The sequence below is a fragment of the Dermacentor silvarum genome, chromosome 6 (assembly GCF_013339745.2).
Source record: "Dermacentor silvarum isolate Dsil-2018 chromosome 6, BIME_Dsil_1.4, whole genome shotgun sequence".
Lineage (NCBI taxonomy): Eukaryota > Metazoa > Arthropoda > Arachnida > Ixodida > Ixodidae > Dermacentor > Dermacentor silvarum.
The window spans coordinates 178,448,521-178,465,500 of NC_051159.1; the positions used below are offsets into that span (position 1 = coordinate 178,448,521).

Sequence of the window (16,980 nt, forward strand, 5' to 3'; positions counted from 1 at the left end):
TGGTGCTTATAATTGTTGATGATATGCTTTATGTATCCGTTATTATAAACGCGCTTGGCCGACTAGCCGGAACAATATGGGGAGCGATCGTGAATGAACATGGATGCGTTAAACCTAGACCATAAATGCCTAAAATGGAGATAGCAAGCAGTATGGGACGCCCTGGTAAACACCCGACCAGTAAAGATGGAAGGTGACGAAAGGGGACCCAAAACGAGAGGATGCGCCACTCGTGCATTAATTAAGCATGCACGCGCAGCTGTCCTTCCTCGGTCGCATACGAGAGCATTAATCGTGCATACAAATTAAGCGAAGTGCCCCTGAACGGAAACTGTCGAAGGTATGCGTAGCACTATATGGCGGTCGATGTGGTGCAGACTGTAATATTGACACAATGATGTGGGGCTTCCACACCGCAGAAAGGCACGCGCAAGGGTCGGCGCGATGAAAGACGATGAAGGGCGTAAGCTGCACGCTCTTCTTCTGGTCCACCATTAAAGCCATACTAACTAACTAACTAATGCCATACCAATATTTAAATGATCAATTACAAGATTACCTTTCGCACCTGGAAACAAACAATATCATAGCCACTGATACTTCACAGTCTGAAGAGAAGGCTGGCGTAGGCATTTTCTCTCCTTCTCTTAATTGGTCCTTTTCTATTCAATTTCCGGATTACACGCCTATTTTCATAGCGGAATTATTGGCCATTGCTCTAGCACTACGTAAACTTCCTGCAAATCAATCGACAGCTGTCATAGTTACAGATTCTCTATTGGTATGTGTATCGCTTTCAATGGACACGAATTCAGCTCTCCTTAGTTTGTTTCAAAATTTAGTCCCAGAAGTTTACAAAAAATTAACTTGCTGTGGGATCCTGGCCACTGCGGTGGCACATTTATTAGCCAGAATGTCTCCAAGAGGACCTTTGATCCCTGTTTTACCGTATACAGCTTACGTCACTGCATTAAGATAGAGAAATATGCTTTAGCAAGGCAGTGCGTTGGGCGAGTTGGTGCATACACATCACCCAAATATATACCCGTCTCTCCTTGGTTTTCCTTCTTCTTTTCCTCGCACCACAACTCATTTGTTTAGAGATAGAGAAAATTTTGTTTGCAAAATGATTTAAGCAACTTACCGCTGGAACCTTCTCCAGACTTTCAGCATCTTGGTTTTTGCTAGAATAAACAGTGGTGTCCTTCTCGGCAGTTGGAATTTACTTACACCAGACTACGCAGTCGCATCCCGCAATTGAATTTTTATTTACATAGAGCTGGTCTCACGATGTCCCCTCTATGTCACAACTGTAAGGAAATTGAATCAATAGAACACTACTTTTTATCATGCAGACGATATTCACACCAGAGAAAGTTATTACTGGAAGCTCCGCTCTACAAAATTGGATTAGGTTAAAACATACCAGTATTGTTACCATTTGGGGCCTCAGCACTAGGCTATAGTCACAGAGACGTGTGTTGTGCAGTATTTCATTTTTTAACTGAAACAAAACGATTACCCTGCTAATTATTGTATTTGTATTCTATACATCAGATGCATTCATATCACCTAAATTGGTTTCTCCAAATTGTTTGTTAATATTACCTCTCCCTGATTCTAACAGCTTTTCACTTTCACCTTTTCAGTTAGTCTGACTGCTCGCTCGCATGGTAATCTAGTTATTGCAACATCTGCCTTTTTTTTTGTCTTTTACTTTGCGTTTCTTGTTTTCAAATATGAATTTTCTTTAACATACCCACTGCCACCCGATTCTTGGCCTGCCCCCCTTAGTAGGTGCGAGCCAAACACAGTCCTTGTAACAAAATTCTTATTCAAGTGCTAGAGCGTGTGATATAGCCGCTAGCAGCTATGCTTCCCAGTTTCCCGACAAAGGTTATAACAGGTTTATTTTTTGTGGAAAGGGGCGGGGGAGGGGAGGAGTCATGGTAAGTGCAATTTGCGACAAGCTTTTTACGTTCCAGGTCCAGTTAGAGGCGTTGCATATAATTACTGAGCAGTCCTCTCCCCTCTTATTTTCATATGTCATAAGACGTTCCTAGTTGGTTTCAGCGATGTCCTCAGTGAACTAAACAAGAAACTTTGTTTATATTTGACGAAAATAAAGGGCACGTTACAGGCACTCTGTAGGTAAACTTCAAAGACAGGGTACTAATTATGACATTTGCAGCAAATTACGCATGAAAGTGATCCGGAGCTTTATGAATGTGTTTTACGAACAAAGCAGAATTTATTCCACTGCCCTGGGAGTGCGAACTCAAGCAATATCAAATCTAGCGGAAATTGAGGTGGGGGCATGGAGGGAGGGAACACACCACGGTAAATGCTATGGCTAAGTAACATGTCTTTTTAAAAATTCCTAACTGTAAATGCTCTAAAGCATTACATGGCGACAAGGTTTCTAACGGAACAGTCATATACAGGCAACATTTTAATGTGTGCAATATAATTACAAGACACTGAAGCTTTTATTGCAACTGTTCTAAAGAAACAGGTTCGCTTGAAACTGGGTTGTAATTCTCCAAGGTCGCACACATCTGCTGTCTTTTCTTCTTGTGGATATCGCAAGTCATTTATGAAGATTGTACTTCGTGCGTATAACCTCGACAATGCTATTGCCTAAACTAGAGATATGCTGTACACTTAATCTACACTAAGTACAATTCTTTGCTTAACTATTGAAATAGTTTGAAGCAAACGTGCATTTTTATGTGTGCTGAGGTGTATTCTGTAATTGTCCATCTAGTGGACATGTTCATTTTGTCTGCTGCTGAAGTTTTGATTGGCAGCGCTGGGGTATGCATTAGGAGACTGGCGCCTTCAGCCAATCAGCACTTCAGGCGCAGAGGAAATGGACAATATACACTAGGTGGACACTTACAGAATAGCCCCACCCTGTAGTGCTGCTACTGGGCGGGATCAGGGGCAGGTTAGTGGCGCATATCCTCCTCTACTCCAGCTGCGGCTGCTGAGCGCGAGTCGTATCATGGAGGCAATCTGCGCTGAGTTGGTGTCGCCATGTTAGCTATGTCGCTATGTTAGCAGCCTTAAACATGGTCTTCCATAGACTTCTGTCAGCACACAAGCTCTGCATTTAAAATGCTTGGAGGAAGAAGCACCACATACACAACAATGGCCTGTCGAGTGTGTTTTATTCAATTCCTGACGACATGTACGGCATACATTTCAAACTCTCACTCGTGGACAAGCAGGTCGGCTTGGTGCCATCGACCACGCACAGAGAGATGTGCTTTGTACCCAGAGGCTTCGCACACAGCGGACAGTTTGGCAGGCACACATACTAGTTCCACACATGTGCGACTCTGGTAGCTTCTGGTTAGGCTGGGTCTCTGGAAGTCTCAAGGTGGCTGGCACCAAAGTTATGGACACTGTGGGATGCGAGTGCATTGCTGAGCCAAGGCTATGGCAATGCATGCATCCTGGACTCAAGAGAGTCAAATGATGGACAACACACACTGAGCCTTCTAGGGTCCCAGCATAACCAAAGCAGATCTGCATACATGCACACACACACTTGAGACTAACTCTAAATTCCTAGTGAAAAGCACACGTGGGAAAAAATGTGTGTGGGCAACGCGTCACTGCCTATTGTATACCAAACTCGACTCTACTATGTCTTTGGTGCCACTTTGATATATCAAGTTGACAGCACCGTTGCTATGAGGCGCTGCTTCATGAAAAAATGTACACGAGGACTGAACTAACACACACTGCACATCATTCAGGTTTCACTCGGACTCTAACCTCCAAAGCTGCGAGAGGCCCTTTGCAAGGCGCTGTATGAACAAAGCATTGACAAGTGCAGGGCTACATGCTCTACTCCATGAAGATGCAGTACAGGCAAAATGGCAGCGCTTTTCAACATCACAGCTTCATGGGGAGCACAAACTCGCAAGGGCTTTGGAGGCGCAGAAGCCAAGTTGCAAAAGCTACACCTGCATCACTACACTGCCTTTTTATTTATTTCTGCGTGCTAGTTCACTAACAAGGAGCAAATAAATGACAGCTGCTGTTGAAAATACAACAGATATCTGCTTTGCAAGCCGCAGCAAAGCGGTCTAGCACAGGCGCTCATGGTAGAACTGGTGCACTCACCCCCCCCCCCCCTTCCCTTCCCCCTCCCCACACGCACAAAAAAACAACCTAGGCTGCCAAGAATGCCACAGACTGACAAATGTGAAACTTCATTTGTTTCCTGTTTTTTACCAATAGTCTCAAATCTGTTTCACAATTGGCAGGTATGGCCTGTGAATAGTCTCAGTGCCTGACAAACCAGAGCCACATTTCTATATCAAAGCTCCAATAACTTGTGAATGCACTCAATGCATTGTGCACTTTCTATGCACTAGAATTCTATGCATCATGAAGCAAGCCTAATGCTAATTGGCTTGCTAATTGGCTAATTGTCAAAAAAAAAAGAGTGGCACAAGCTCAAATATACCTACTTTGCATGCACCAATTCAAAGCATGCAACTTGATGCAGTTGCAGAATATTCAGTGCATTTGTTGAAGACGCATGAAGAAACTTTTCAACGCAGGTCATTTTTGTGGAAGAAATCACTGCAACATTCTAGTGCGGCCAAAATAGAGTGCACAACACATCTGTGCTGCTGACATGTGACTAGTGCCTCAAGTGAGACTTCAACTCCCACATTCGTACTTACACAGTCAGATTTTGAAAAGCAGGCAGGGCTACCTTGTGCCTATTAGTGCTTTTTCCAGTAAACCAGGCAAGTTCAAAAGCCTAGGGCTCCTCTCCAAAGAATTTTATTGTTGCTTATTCAGTATCTGACAATGTCATGACTAGCATAGAGAAGCCGCAACACATACTGGCCCTGCTAAATATGTACTATATCCACTCTCAGGGGCAATGGATTAAAAGGCATACTAAGGCATCGCAAATAGAATGAAGTCGGCTTAGACAAAAGGCTATGTAGTCACTGTTAGTATGCCTACCAGGCACCACAGATACCCATCAGATTCTGGTGCCCTGACGCTACATTAAAAAAAAAAAAAAAAAAAAAAACATTACTCTTCATTTGAAGATGGTCAATGCCCTGCTCTCTACAAATTGTGCCCCTGAGTGCAGACAAAATGTACCTAATGGACCATGTTTAACCCAGTTACATATCAATGCTTACATATACAAACACTTGCTTATACTGAAAAAATTTCCTATTCGCTAATCACTGGCTAAACAAACAATTACACAAATTTACATGACAAAAACAACACAAACAATGCCAGCCAGTTGAACAAAATGAAGGCAGATACATGACAATATTTGCCAGCACATATTCTTTTATGTGTATCTTCAAATATAATGCCAACAAGTGAGTCAAATTGGCAATTAGGTGGAGTATGCTGGTAAACACATGCACATTTACCCGGGGCCGTGCCACTGAATGCTAAACCAGCGAGTCAACAGCATATTCAGTAAGGCATGGCCGGTTTGGGGGAGCAGGTAACATTCACACACAGCATTAATGCTATGTGACAGTTTTGCGAGCTCACTTGACGCAAACATGGCCTGCAAAGGGACAAGATTAGGCAACCTGTCAAGTGCCGCAACACAACAGCACACTCTACCACTAAAGTGCAGCGGAATGTTTTCAAAATGTCAACTTTCCTGCCTTGCAGTATGCTCCTTTGACAGTGCAGCACCTACGCTCTCCCCACTTTGTCTTACAGTCACACAGCGCCTCAGCACATCAAAGTGGCTGCATATTATAATGCAAGAGAACACACTAACCACATGACCACGGCCCTCATGCACAAACTATTAACCAATGCATACACAAGAGCTGACTAGACCGTCATGTGATGGCATTGTTTACACTCACCTGCTTTCAACCTGAACCAGCCGCTGCCTAGTGTTCAGAAACAGGGCCGTCTTCAAAGAAAGAATGAAAAACATGGTGACGGCAATAGCGCAACGCAATGTTGCATGCAAAATTACCCATGACCATAGAGCCCAAAAAGAAATTATCCAGAGTATGGAGATTCAAAGAGCAATATTTTTCTTTCCATCATTTTCCAGTTATGCTTACACAGCTAAGCTAACCAGCTGTCTTTTCAGTTTGGTGTCTTTGTCTAAACCCATCTAGGCAAAATGCTGCTACTGACAAAATCATAATTGAAACTTTTGCCTAGATTTTAAAACCAGTCAAAGTATTTCAACCCTGTAATGAATGCTTTTGAATATGAGCTTGTTCTCACCATTCAAGGTGCAAGGTGACGAAAAGCTGATGCATCCAGTTATGGATAGCACAGATTTAGAAGTACAGTTCGAAGCTGTCAACCGCAAATGTCAAACCTTGCCTCAAAAAGCTGATGTTTGCACCTTGCTGCCCATGACATGTCTTGAACAAATTTTCTAATCTGTGAGGCAACTGCTTTGCATGCTACAATGCTAGTGACAAGCATGATTAAGGGTATTCAGCGTGTAAATCTGTGTAAGGTGAGAGCTGCCAGCTGTATACAAAAGTTTTCAGGAAGAGGCCCAACAAAGGTGACAAAACAGCATGAATTGAGCTTCTTGTTCTGAAGCTCATTCTCCTGAAATTACACAGTGTTGGCAATCACCACTAGGCTATCTTGGTGCTAAGATATGCCACCACAACCACTACTAGTAGTATGCCGCATATCACAAGGTGGCACAGACAACAGACATCACCACCACTATTTGTGCACCCTATTGGCCATGAAATGCTTAAAAACTGACACACTATCCAGAGCCAGAAACACAGGAAAACACCCTTGCCCAAAAGAGAGTAGGAAATGTGTGAGCGACCACAATGTCTGCAATGTCAATCTCCATTTAGGCTAAAGGACACTTCTGGCCGTTGCACAATCCTAGTGTACTCCTTCAAACCAGCACAGACAAATTACAAGTGGGTGGAGGCAAGCGGTTGTTGCTACTACTGCTAGATGCTGCCTCAGAGGACAAGCGCAATTTGGTAGTTTTTGTAGTTTTGGCAGCAGTGGAAAGTGATCTGCACTGCTGTGGGAGCACTCAGGTTACCAGCACTAAACAATTGCATAGTGGACGCAGGGCTGGACAGTGCACGCTTAGCAAGCAGTCTGCAAGCTATGGCCAGACATAACATGCTGATGCGTGGGAGCCTCCATGGCAGTGGCGAAGAAACTAAAAACAGTTTCGTGGGTAGTCAATGATTCAGAAGAGTGGAAGCTGCAAGAGCATCTGGTCCTCTGCGACACGTCTGCAACTGAGGTATGCAGGACAGAAGAAATCCGTAGCATGACAGCAGGGACTCTTCAAGCCACTGCTGAAGATCCAATTCACAACAGAAGAGTTCCTGCATATGCATGCAATGCAACATAAAATTGCTGAAAATATGAAGAGAAAGCTGCGCCAGCGAGTTGGGTGTAAGACAGTGCCTGAACAAATTCATGCAAAGCCTAGAGTGGAGTGGTAACCACTAATGAAACCGAGTGAACGATAACCCAAGAGTTCCTCGCTGGCTCTTCTGAAGAGGAGAAGAATGCACGCACACATGGCCACAGTTCACAGCGTGTCCATCTGCTCCAGGCTGGGGTCCCAGGAGGCGTGGTGGCTCGCAGTGGCATGGTCGCCTGCACCGTACAGATGACTAGATGGGTTGGCAGCACGGCCGCTTGCCTCCCAGGCACGGCCCGTCCACGGGCACGGCACATCACCCAGTGAACCACCGCCGCAGGCTGCCAGTGGTGGCCGTGGTGGGGTGGGACGCCAAGCTCGTGCCCAGCGGGGCCGCCGCTGCAGGGGCTTGCTCTGGCTCCACAGCGTCAGGGGAAGCACCTCAGGAGGTGGCGGTGGCAGCCGCCGGTCACTGCCAAACAGCTCATCACGGGGCCCGCTGCCCATCAGCGTCGTGGTGGCAACAACAGATGCCACAGGCCCTGCTGGTGATGTCACCAGGCCGTCCGAGGCACGGCGGCCTTCACGGAAGTCGCCTGCCGACCGGTGCGGCCCCTCGGCGCCACGACATGGCTCGAGGCAGGCTGGCAGAGGTGGTGTGCATGGTGGGGCATCCGACAGGCTCAGCATCTGAGTAAGGCTGCACAGTGGTGGGCTGTCCCTGTGCTCAGGCCGGGGTGGTGTGCCAGGCGGGTCCAGGTCTTCCTCAACACCTTCATCGATGGAGCCTGTGGCTGGTGGTGCGGCAGTGTGCCAGCCTTTGAGCAGCGTCGCAGCCGGTACCCGACATGTGGCCAGGTTGCCATCTGTCGTCTGGCAGAAGGCATGTCCGCGCACACTGTCGATCGTTGGGTGAGCGGCCAGTGCGGCCTGCATGTGCAGCACGGCAGCTGCGGGCTCGTGGCGTAGCGTCTGCTCAGCCACTGTGCTGGGCCGCCGGCTGGCGTCACCTGCAGCCATGGCGGCGCCTGCGAGCCGCCGTGCCCTCTCCAGGAGCAAAAAGTAGATGGCCGAGTGGTGGTCAAAGCGCTCCTGCACCAGTGACTGCACACACATATCGCTGCTCTGTACTCGGGCCTATGCCAGAGTACTCGTCCCAAACTGATGTTTTTGGCTACAGCTTCATAACCACATTTTCAGTGCACATGACTCACCTGTTGAGTGCGGGCTGGATCAATACCAAGGCTCTGCATGAGGCGAAGGACCCCATCATCCAGGATCCCTCGACGAGCAGCCTCACGATCGGACGGAGCTGCAGGTGTGGCTGGAGCGTGCATGCCTGCTGGCTGCAGCCACCGGTGTCGCTTCACCTGCTCCACCGTCAGCCGTCGACTTGGATCCAGCACCAGCATCTTGCGGATTAGATGCTCACACTCTGCATATGGCCCCCACAGATTCAGCAAGGTCCACATGACACAGAAGGTGTCCTTTACAAATATGCCTCAAAGCCACCTAATAAATACTTTTTTAAATATTCTGAACATGCTTTTAGCATGCTATGCAACATGGTTAATCCATGATAATCATATGAAGCGTAAAAGAGAAACACACGACAAATGCTGGCATGCAAATAATTTTTTTGGCAGGTCAATATTTGGAAACAGTCACATCCCTGAATAACAAATACCAGCTGAACAATATTTCTGGCAGAACGAAATTTTTGTTATTCCCCATCAGTTTCTCATAGAATTTAATGAATTAAAGTTACTGCCACAATAAAGTAGACGATAAGCGCATTTTCGCTTCAACAAAGTCTTTGTGGAGAAATTCTAGACACCAGCACCACTGTAAGAGAAAGAATTGATAAATATAGCATTGGCAAAAGCCATGTAACAACATATTGGAAGAGCCAGTGTCATCACCACTGTCATCACAAGATGGTGACCGAACAAGTGTTTGTGTAGTTTACAAAGGAAGCCACAAACTTCATTATGATTTACAATTAAGTTAGGCTGCTTTCATTACGAAAGCTTCTTCAAGAGTTATAATATTTTACAAGTTCAGCTAGTAGCAAGAGCGTCCCATGCGTTTTGGGCATTCTGGAGACATCTCTGCCTAAGACTTCCCTGGAATTCATCAGCATGCGATCACTGAGCTGGTAAACTTGTGATCGTTGAGGCCGACTCCCAGGTTGCTGTCCGTGTCGAAATAACCAATAATGAAATCATCAGGAGTGTTTACGACAATTTGTTTCATCAGATGGTGAAGAAGGCACCAGGATGGGATGGGATGGGATAACTTTATTGTAAGCCCCTGCGGGCTACGGGGCGCAAGGCCCCATAGAGCGGGCTACTCCCACGTTGGGACCGGGAGTTTTTGCTCCCTGGACGCATCGTGGGCTCGCTGGATGGCCCAGAGCTGTTCCGCCAGGTCCGTGCTGCGTAGTGCTTCTTGTAGCCTGGCAGAGTCTTGATTCTTGTTTGCGTGGGTTCGACCACACGGCCAGAGCAAGTGATGTACGTCTAGTGTTCTAAGGCAATTTTCGCAATATGATGTTGTGTATAGCTCAGGCATGTAGTGATGTAGTCTGTTCTACGTGGGGTACGTGTTGGTTTGAAGCAATCTGAAGGTGATGGCTTGAGGCCTGGTGAGCTTATTGTGAGGTGTGCTGTATATTCTGTGGTCTAGATAAAAGTGCTTTGTGACCTCGTTGTATGTGGAGGGAGGGTCCCGATTCTCGCGGGGATGGTCCCAAACAGAATAGGTGGCGTCGCGGAGGGTTAGGTCTCTCGCGCTCCTGTGAGCCATCTCGTTGAGATTGGGAGGGGCGTCCTCGATCTTTCCGAGATGTGCCGGGAACCAGCAGATGGTGTGATGCTGCAGCGGTGCGGATGTATTGATTATATGTAGCGCTTGTTTTACAATGGCGCCTTTTTGAATGGCTTTGACGGCCGAGCGTGAATCGCTGTAGAAGTGGGTGGTGGTCGAGTCTGTGAGCGCAAGTGCGATGGCGACATGTTCTGCTATCTCGGACTTGTGGGTCTTGACTGTGAGAGCGTTTGTGATTTGACCTTGCTTATTGACCGTGGTGGCAACGAAGGCCTGCCTGGACAGGTACTGTGCCACGTCTACGAAACAGGCTTGGATCTTCTTATCACATATTTCGCGCAGGATGAACGATCTGCGTGCCAGCCTTCTGGGTTGATGGTGCGTGGGGTTCATGTTGCGCGGGAGTGGGTAAACCATGTAGGAGTAGCGTGTGTCCGTCGGAACGCTTTCATATGGATTCTCGATCGCTGTGGTGTCATGACCTAGTTTGGCTAGGATTTCTCTACCCGCTTTGGTTCCAGAGAGTGTTGTCAATTGAGCCCGTTCTTGAGCTTCGGCGATTTCTTCAAGTGTATTGTGTACCCCCAGTTGCAGCAGGAGCTCTGTCCTGGTGCTTTTGGGGATTCCCTGTGCTAGTTTGACTAGCTTCCTCAGTTGCGCATTGAGTTTGTCCTTCTCCGCTACCTTCCATCTGTGCATGGCAGCCTCGTAGGTGAAGTGGCATAGAGAGAAGGCGTTTGTGAGCTTGAGGAGATTTTCTTCCTTAAGGCCGTGTTGTCTGTTTGCTAAGTGTCGTATGAGATTCATGGTGTTATGTGTTATCTGACTTTGTGGCGATCTTCGCTTTCTGAGCATGCCGAGAACTCTGATTTTGCTGACATGCGGAATGGTTCCTCCGTCTTTTGTTCTGATAGTAATGGCATGTGTGTGTCTGATTTCGCTCTTTGGCTTGGGACCACTTCTCGATGGGTTAAAGATGAGGAGCTCTGACTTAGCGGGCGAACATCACAGACCCGTGGGAGCGAGGTATTCCTGAATAGTGTCGATCGCTTGCTGTAGAGCATTCTCAATTGATCCCAGGCTACCTCCGGGAATCCAGAGCGTTACGTCGTCTCCGTATATGGTGTATTTGACGTTCTCGATTTGATCCAGTCTCTTGCCTAGGCTGGCTAGCGCAAGGTTAAAAAGCGTCGGAGAGATGACAGAGCCTTGCGGGGTGCCCTTGCTGCCTAGCTTGTATTTCTGGGACTTGATTTCTCCTAGACGGAGAGTGGCCGTTCTGTCACTCAGGAACGATTTTGTATAAGCGTAGAGTCTAGTGCCGAGGTCGAGGTTAGAGATTGTGTCGAGTATGTAGTCATGCGATAAATTATCGAAGGCCTTTTCGAGATCTAGCCCTAGGATAACTCTCGCATCTCTCGTGTCTGCGTCAATGATCTCATGTTTGAGGAGCTTCATGGCGTCTTGGGTGGACAGCCCAGGTCTAAAGCCGATCATTGTTGCGAGGTAGATATCTTTTTCTTCGAGATGTTTCGAGAGCCTGTTTAGGGCTGCGTGCTCGGCTACCTTGCCGACGCAAGACGTCAGCGAGATCGGTCTGAGGTTATTGATGTTGGGCGCCTTGCCAGGCTTTGGGATGAGCACGATGAGGGCCATTTTCCAGTCTTCGGGTAGTGCTCCATTCCTCCAGATTTTGTTGATTTCCTCAGTGAGGGTTTCGATGGAAGTGTCGTCTAGGTTTTTAAGTGCCTTGTTAGTTATGCCGTCCGGCCCCGGCGCTGACTTGCTGTTTAGGTTCCGAAGCGCCGTGCGTACCTCTTCGGTTGAGAAGTCCCGATCTAGCTCTGGGTTGGCCTTGCCGCGATATGCTTCGGCGGTTGTGCCACTAGCATTTTTGGCCAGCGGGAGGTACTTGTTGGCGAGACGATCAATGAGGTCATTTTCCGTGGTATTCTTGAGTTCTTCGTGCATGATCCTGTGCGACCTTGGTCCGCTTTGGTACCAGGGCACCAGGGAGCACGCATCCATTCTAGCAGCACCTTAAGTAATAAGCACCTTTGTACAAACTGGACTTCTGCCTGAGTGCATGCTGATAACATCGTGATGGCTCACCTGACAGAATATGATTTGTGTTGCATCGCTGGTTGCCAGAAAGTGCATGCAAGCCAAGATTATACTTTCGAAATTGAAACTTATTTTCTGTATCACAAAACCACATGTTTCATGGTTATTTGTACCATTTACTAAAAGGAACTTGTGCAAAATTAAATTTTTTTGCGAGCCCCATCATTTCATTGTGGCGGAGTTCAACTTATGCAACTACAAAAATACTGATACTGGTCTAAAGTAAAGGTCAGTTTCAGTCGTCCTGTGCTTTTGCGCCTATGTCTGACCTGTTAAGGTCTGGTTAACCATGTCACACTGTTCAGATCACCAACTAACCCATTTTCCCATTTTTCCTTTTTACAGTAAAACCTCACTATAACGAAGTTCTAAGGGACAGCCAAGCTTACTTTGTTGTATCGATTATCTACGGTTGGTTATTCTGATTATCAATATTGCCCGCAGGGTTGGGGCAGAAAGAGGTAGTGAGCCAAAGCCGATGCAAAAGCCAGCAGTGCACTGCCAATGGACTGTTAATATATTTTTTTGACCACGTCTTTGCTAACAAGGTGACATGCTTTTTCTACCGCAGCTTCCAACTCTAATATACCTTCGGTGTGGTTACGGTGCAACAGGTTTTGCCTCATTTCATGAGCTTGCTGGCTGAGCGCGGGAAGCTTATGATTTTGCACAGCGCTTGTTGCTGTACAATTTAATGACCATTATTGATAAAATGAAATTGATTAATGACAATTCAATGAAGATGAGCCACTCACCAGTAGACATGAAGAACGGTATGCGGAAACGCCCGGACAGCACGCGACTGCGCAGCACCTGCAGGCTGCTGCCGTCAAAGGGGAGTGCTCCACACACCAGCACGTACAACACCACACCCAGGCTCTGCACAGCACCATCAGTGACCAGCAGGTATGTAAAATGTCCTCCTATGCGCACCTTCCACAGACTTTTCTGAGCAACATTCATTGGATTGATTAGGTGGACTAATGGGTTTTAACATCCCGAAGCAATAGACTTTCGCCAGAGATGCACATCAGAGATGCTGTAGTGGAGGGCTCTAGATTAATTATGACCTGTACTGATAGGGGGACCCGTGAGTGTAACTGCATTCCACCTCCAACGGAATGTGGCCAAAATAAAATGGCTGTGGCTGGCTCTGCAACTTCATGCTCAGCGGGACACCAATGCCACTGTAGCCAGTAACACAAAGGTAAATTGCTACAAATTATTCAGGATAGCGATAACTGCTACCAGCCATCAAGGTTCTCATGAAAATTAATCAGACTACTATGTATCATGTCAACATGCAACAAACACAGCATGGAACTCCAAGTAATATGAACTACCCTCTGGCTACATTCCTTGACATGTCAAAGATTGTCAAAGGCAAAGCCTATCAATTGTGCTTACGCACACCAGGAGTGTACCCAGGATCTCTGCTGGGGGGGGTTGACAGTTTGCCTTAGTTTGCCAATACCATCTAAACAGCACTAACTTCAATTTCTTCACGGGAAATTGTAAAAAAAATTTGCTTTTTGCGCAAGTTTGCGAGTGTGCAGATGATTGCGCGTCTTACATCTTAGTTACAGTGCTCAAAGGCGCAAGGAAAGAAAAGGGGTTAAACAAAAGGTTAACTCAGCCTCAGGGAAGGGGGGGGGGGGGTTACAACCCCCGACCCTCCCCCCCCCCCCCGTCAGTACGCCACTGACGCAGACTCTCTATTTACCATTAAAATGAAGCTACATGATTCTACTGTTGCACAATTATGAGTGATGGCTTGTACCTACAGTCGTAAAAGCACCATTCACAAGTAGTTGGTCAGAGCTTTAACTCATTAATTTCAAAGTTTTTTTGAAGTGCGAAATTTCTTTGAGGCCTGCATATTTTGCGCCAATTCTTTTCCAAAAAATATCATACCAGGAATTTCTATTGCGTCTTTACTGGTCTTGTTGAAAAAAAATAGCAAAAGTCACTGTGTATTTTTTATTTGTCAAAATTACAAGAAACTACATATACGCATGCGCAAGAATTGCAAGAAGTTCACGGGGTAATTTGTCATTGGCAGTTAAGGGGCTGATCTGTCACTCCTTGTTCTCTTATCACTCATAGCACATGTCTAAGCATAAAATGGCTAGCACAATCAGCAGTGTGCAGCAGTGATGGACACTAACACTTGCTGTGTATTGCTCTCGGTAAGTTGGAGCAGCAAAAAGAAAATGGAGCAGTGTTTAAGCCAGTGTCATTAAAAGAAACATGAAGCTTGCTTCATTGCACACATGATGAGTCCTTACCCAGACATCAACCTCGGGGCCCACATATCGTTTTCCCTCAAAGACCTCGGGAGCCGCATATGGTGGACTGCCACACCACGTCGTCAGGTAGCCCGTCGGTGAGTAGAAGTTGCTGAAGCCGAAATCTGCGCAGCAACGGGTCTCAGGTGACATGACTGTACCTGTACCTTCTACACAGTACTGTCTCAGAATGAGAGGAGGGCAATCTTTAATATGGAAAAATTAGTACTGAATCCCCAGTAAGACTGAACAAAGAGCTGGACAAAGTTGCTTCCTCGCAAGGTCAGTTAAAACAAAACAAGAGCTTATGCTAATCAACTTCCCCAGCGATTTCAGCTCATAGTGCCTTTTAGCAACACACACTGCAACCCCAAACAAGTGCCACATAGACACTTCAACAGATGACAGTGGGGCAAACGGTCCCAAGGAAACTGGGGGCCTATCAAAAGAGGTGAAAAATACAAAAGTGTTCATTGCATGCCGTTGTGGTGGCTGCGTCTTCTTCACCCCCACCTACATGTAGAAAGCCAGTGCTTGCAGCTTCGTGCCTCAACCTCTGAGGCAGCACCCCCTGCACTACGACCATCCCTAAGCGAAGCGTGTTATTGACACGACACTTCTCAGTTCCAAACTCGTAACATACAAATATCCAATTACTGAATAACCATGCGACCCTTCATCACCCACAGCTCTAGACGAAATGCACAGAACAGACACCATTGTCATTTACCTTATAACCAGCTGATACTGGCACGACTAATAGGTTGGTAGGCATCAGTAAGCGCATGTCCCCATACAACAGCTGATATTGTCACACTCTGTAAAAGGCACCACCTAATTAGAAAGAAGACGAAGACACTTCTGTCCACGTGCTGGCACCTGTTTTAACGGACGCTAGTAAAGAAGCACACAAAGATGCTTCAATCCATGCGCCGGAGCTTGGTTTTTTTCTCTAGTGCAGTGTTCACGGTTAGACTCCGACGCAACATCCTTATCAACTAAAGGTCGGCTGTTTTTCTAGAGTGTGACGTGACAATATTGTGTCACATCTTTATGTTCTATAAAACGCAGGATGCTCAAATTATTGTTCAAATGTTAAATTCCCTTGTTAACATGAACATCTGTAAACAGACAGACAGCAGAAATGAAAGACAGGCCTTACACGGCTTTTTGTGGCACAGTTCCTGTTTCCTGCGAGTCCTTCTGATGGCTGCTGCCAGCTTGTTCAATTTTTTTTCTTCCTTTTTTGCTTACGCTTATTTCAGGAAAACACAACCTTAACAATCCTCACTTGAACGAAGATTCAAGATGAATGAAGTTGTCTAAAAAATTCTGTGGGCGCTAGATTACACCCTATGCAGAAAAGTAAGTTCAATGAACTCAGTATATGAGGCCAACTTTCAGTTCTATACTTTTTCGCAACACAGCATTTTACCTTTCAGCCTCCTTTGAAATGTGTGCAGCACCAACGGCTGACAGAACGATTAAGTAAAACTCGGCACTAGAATGTGACAGCTGCTCAGTCATCTCAGTGGGTCAATTTAACAACCCTCAAAGGCCAACTGCAAATAAATTTTGTTTTGGCTAAATTAGTTATAAGCGAGTACTACACTATACCATTGAAGCAATCATGGCAAAGCTGCATAGGTCTTAATTAATTTTCTTGTTAACAGCCTTTACACAGCACCTAAGCAGATGACGTGGGCACTTGGCGGTTAGCATCTGTTACGCTAATCCCAGCACATTGGCTCTGAGATTTTCAGTGCAACATGGGCACCGCTTTATCTGGGAGGTGACACCAAAGAGCAACACTAGTTCTCATTTTTGGTGTGTGAAAATGGCGCTTTGTTTTTTCAGTTCCAGTATGGAAAATGCCTATTTTAGCAATTTTGTTGCGAAGCATTTACAACACAAAATTTTTCATGGAGGCTGCTCTGCATATACGCTATATGAGACCGGGCTTTATACATAACTGAAAATTTAATCGCAGTTGTCCTATAAGTGTCATCAGCAGTGCTGTTATGACAGACAAATTCAGTGCTCGCAGCATACTGCAACAGCCCAAGAGCAAATAAGAGCGGCAGTTGCCATGTCTTACCGGCCAGCTTGACATTCATGTGTGAGTCAAGCAACAAGTTTTCTGCCTGCAACGAAAGCGAGCCTTTATTAGACACTACACTAAAGAGCACAATATTCCGAACACCAATAACTCCTCCACGTTTCTTAAGAGCACTGCACTCAGTTAATACGCGCAGGTGCTTTTATCACACCCTTGCACCAACTTACAAAAGGTTTCTAGGCACAGAAACTATGAAAAATCTGAATACCCTTGAGCTT

General features: G+C 46.3%; 2 protein-coding genes across 2 annotated transcripts in view; one reads left to right on the forward strand and one right to left on the reverse strand.

The window, feature by feature from the left end:
* The window catches only part of LOC119456469 (ubiquitin-60S ribosomal protein L40), a 578,246-nt gene that overhangs the window by 96,432 nt on the left and 464,834 nt on the right, over positions 1–16,980 (forward strand). The window lies entirely within an intron of this gene.
* The window catches only part of LOC119456461 (serine/threonine-protein kinase SIK2-like), a 28,506-nt gene continuing 14,680 nt past the window's right edge, over positions 3,155–16,980 (reverse strand). The window contains exons 5-9 of the mRNA XM_037718263.2: positions 16,742–16,787; positions 14,644–14,768; positions 13,111–13,234; positions 8,617–8,837; positions 3,155–8,506 (exon numbers count right to left, since the gene is read on the reverse strand). Coding sequence (XP_037574191.1) covers positions 7,571–8,506; positions 8,617–8,837; positions 13,111–13,234; positions 14,644–14,768; positions 16,742–16,787 — 1,452 coding nt within the window. The 3' untranslated portion in view covers positions 3,155–7,570. The remainder of the gene's footprint in view (positions 8,507–8,616; positions 8,838–13,110; positions 13,235–14,643; positions 14,769–16,741; positions 16,788–16,980) is intronic.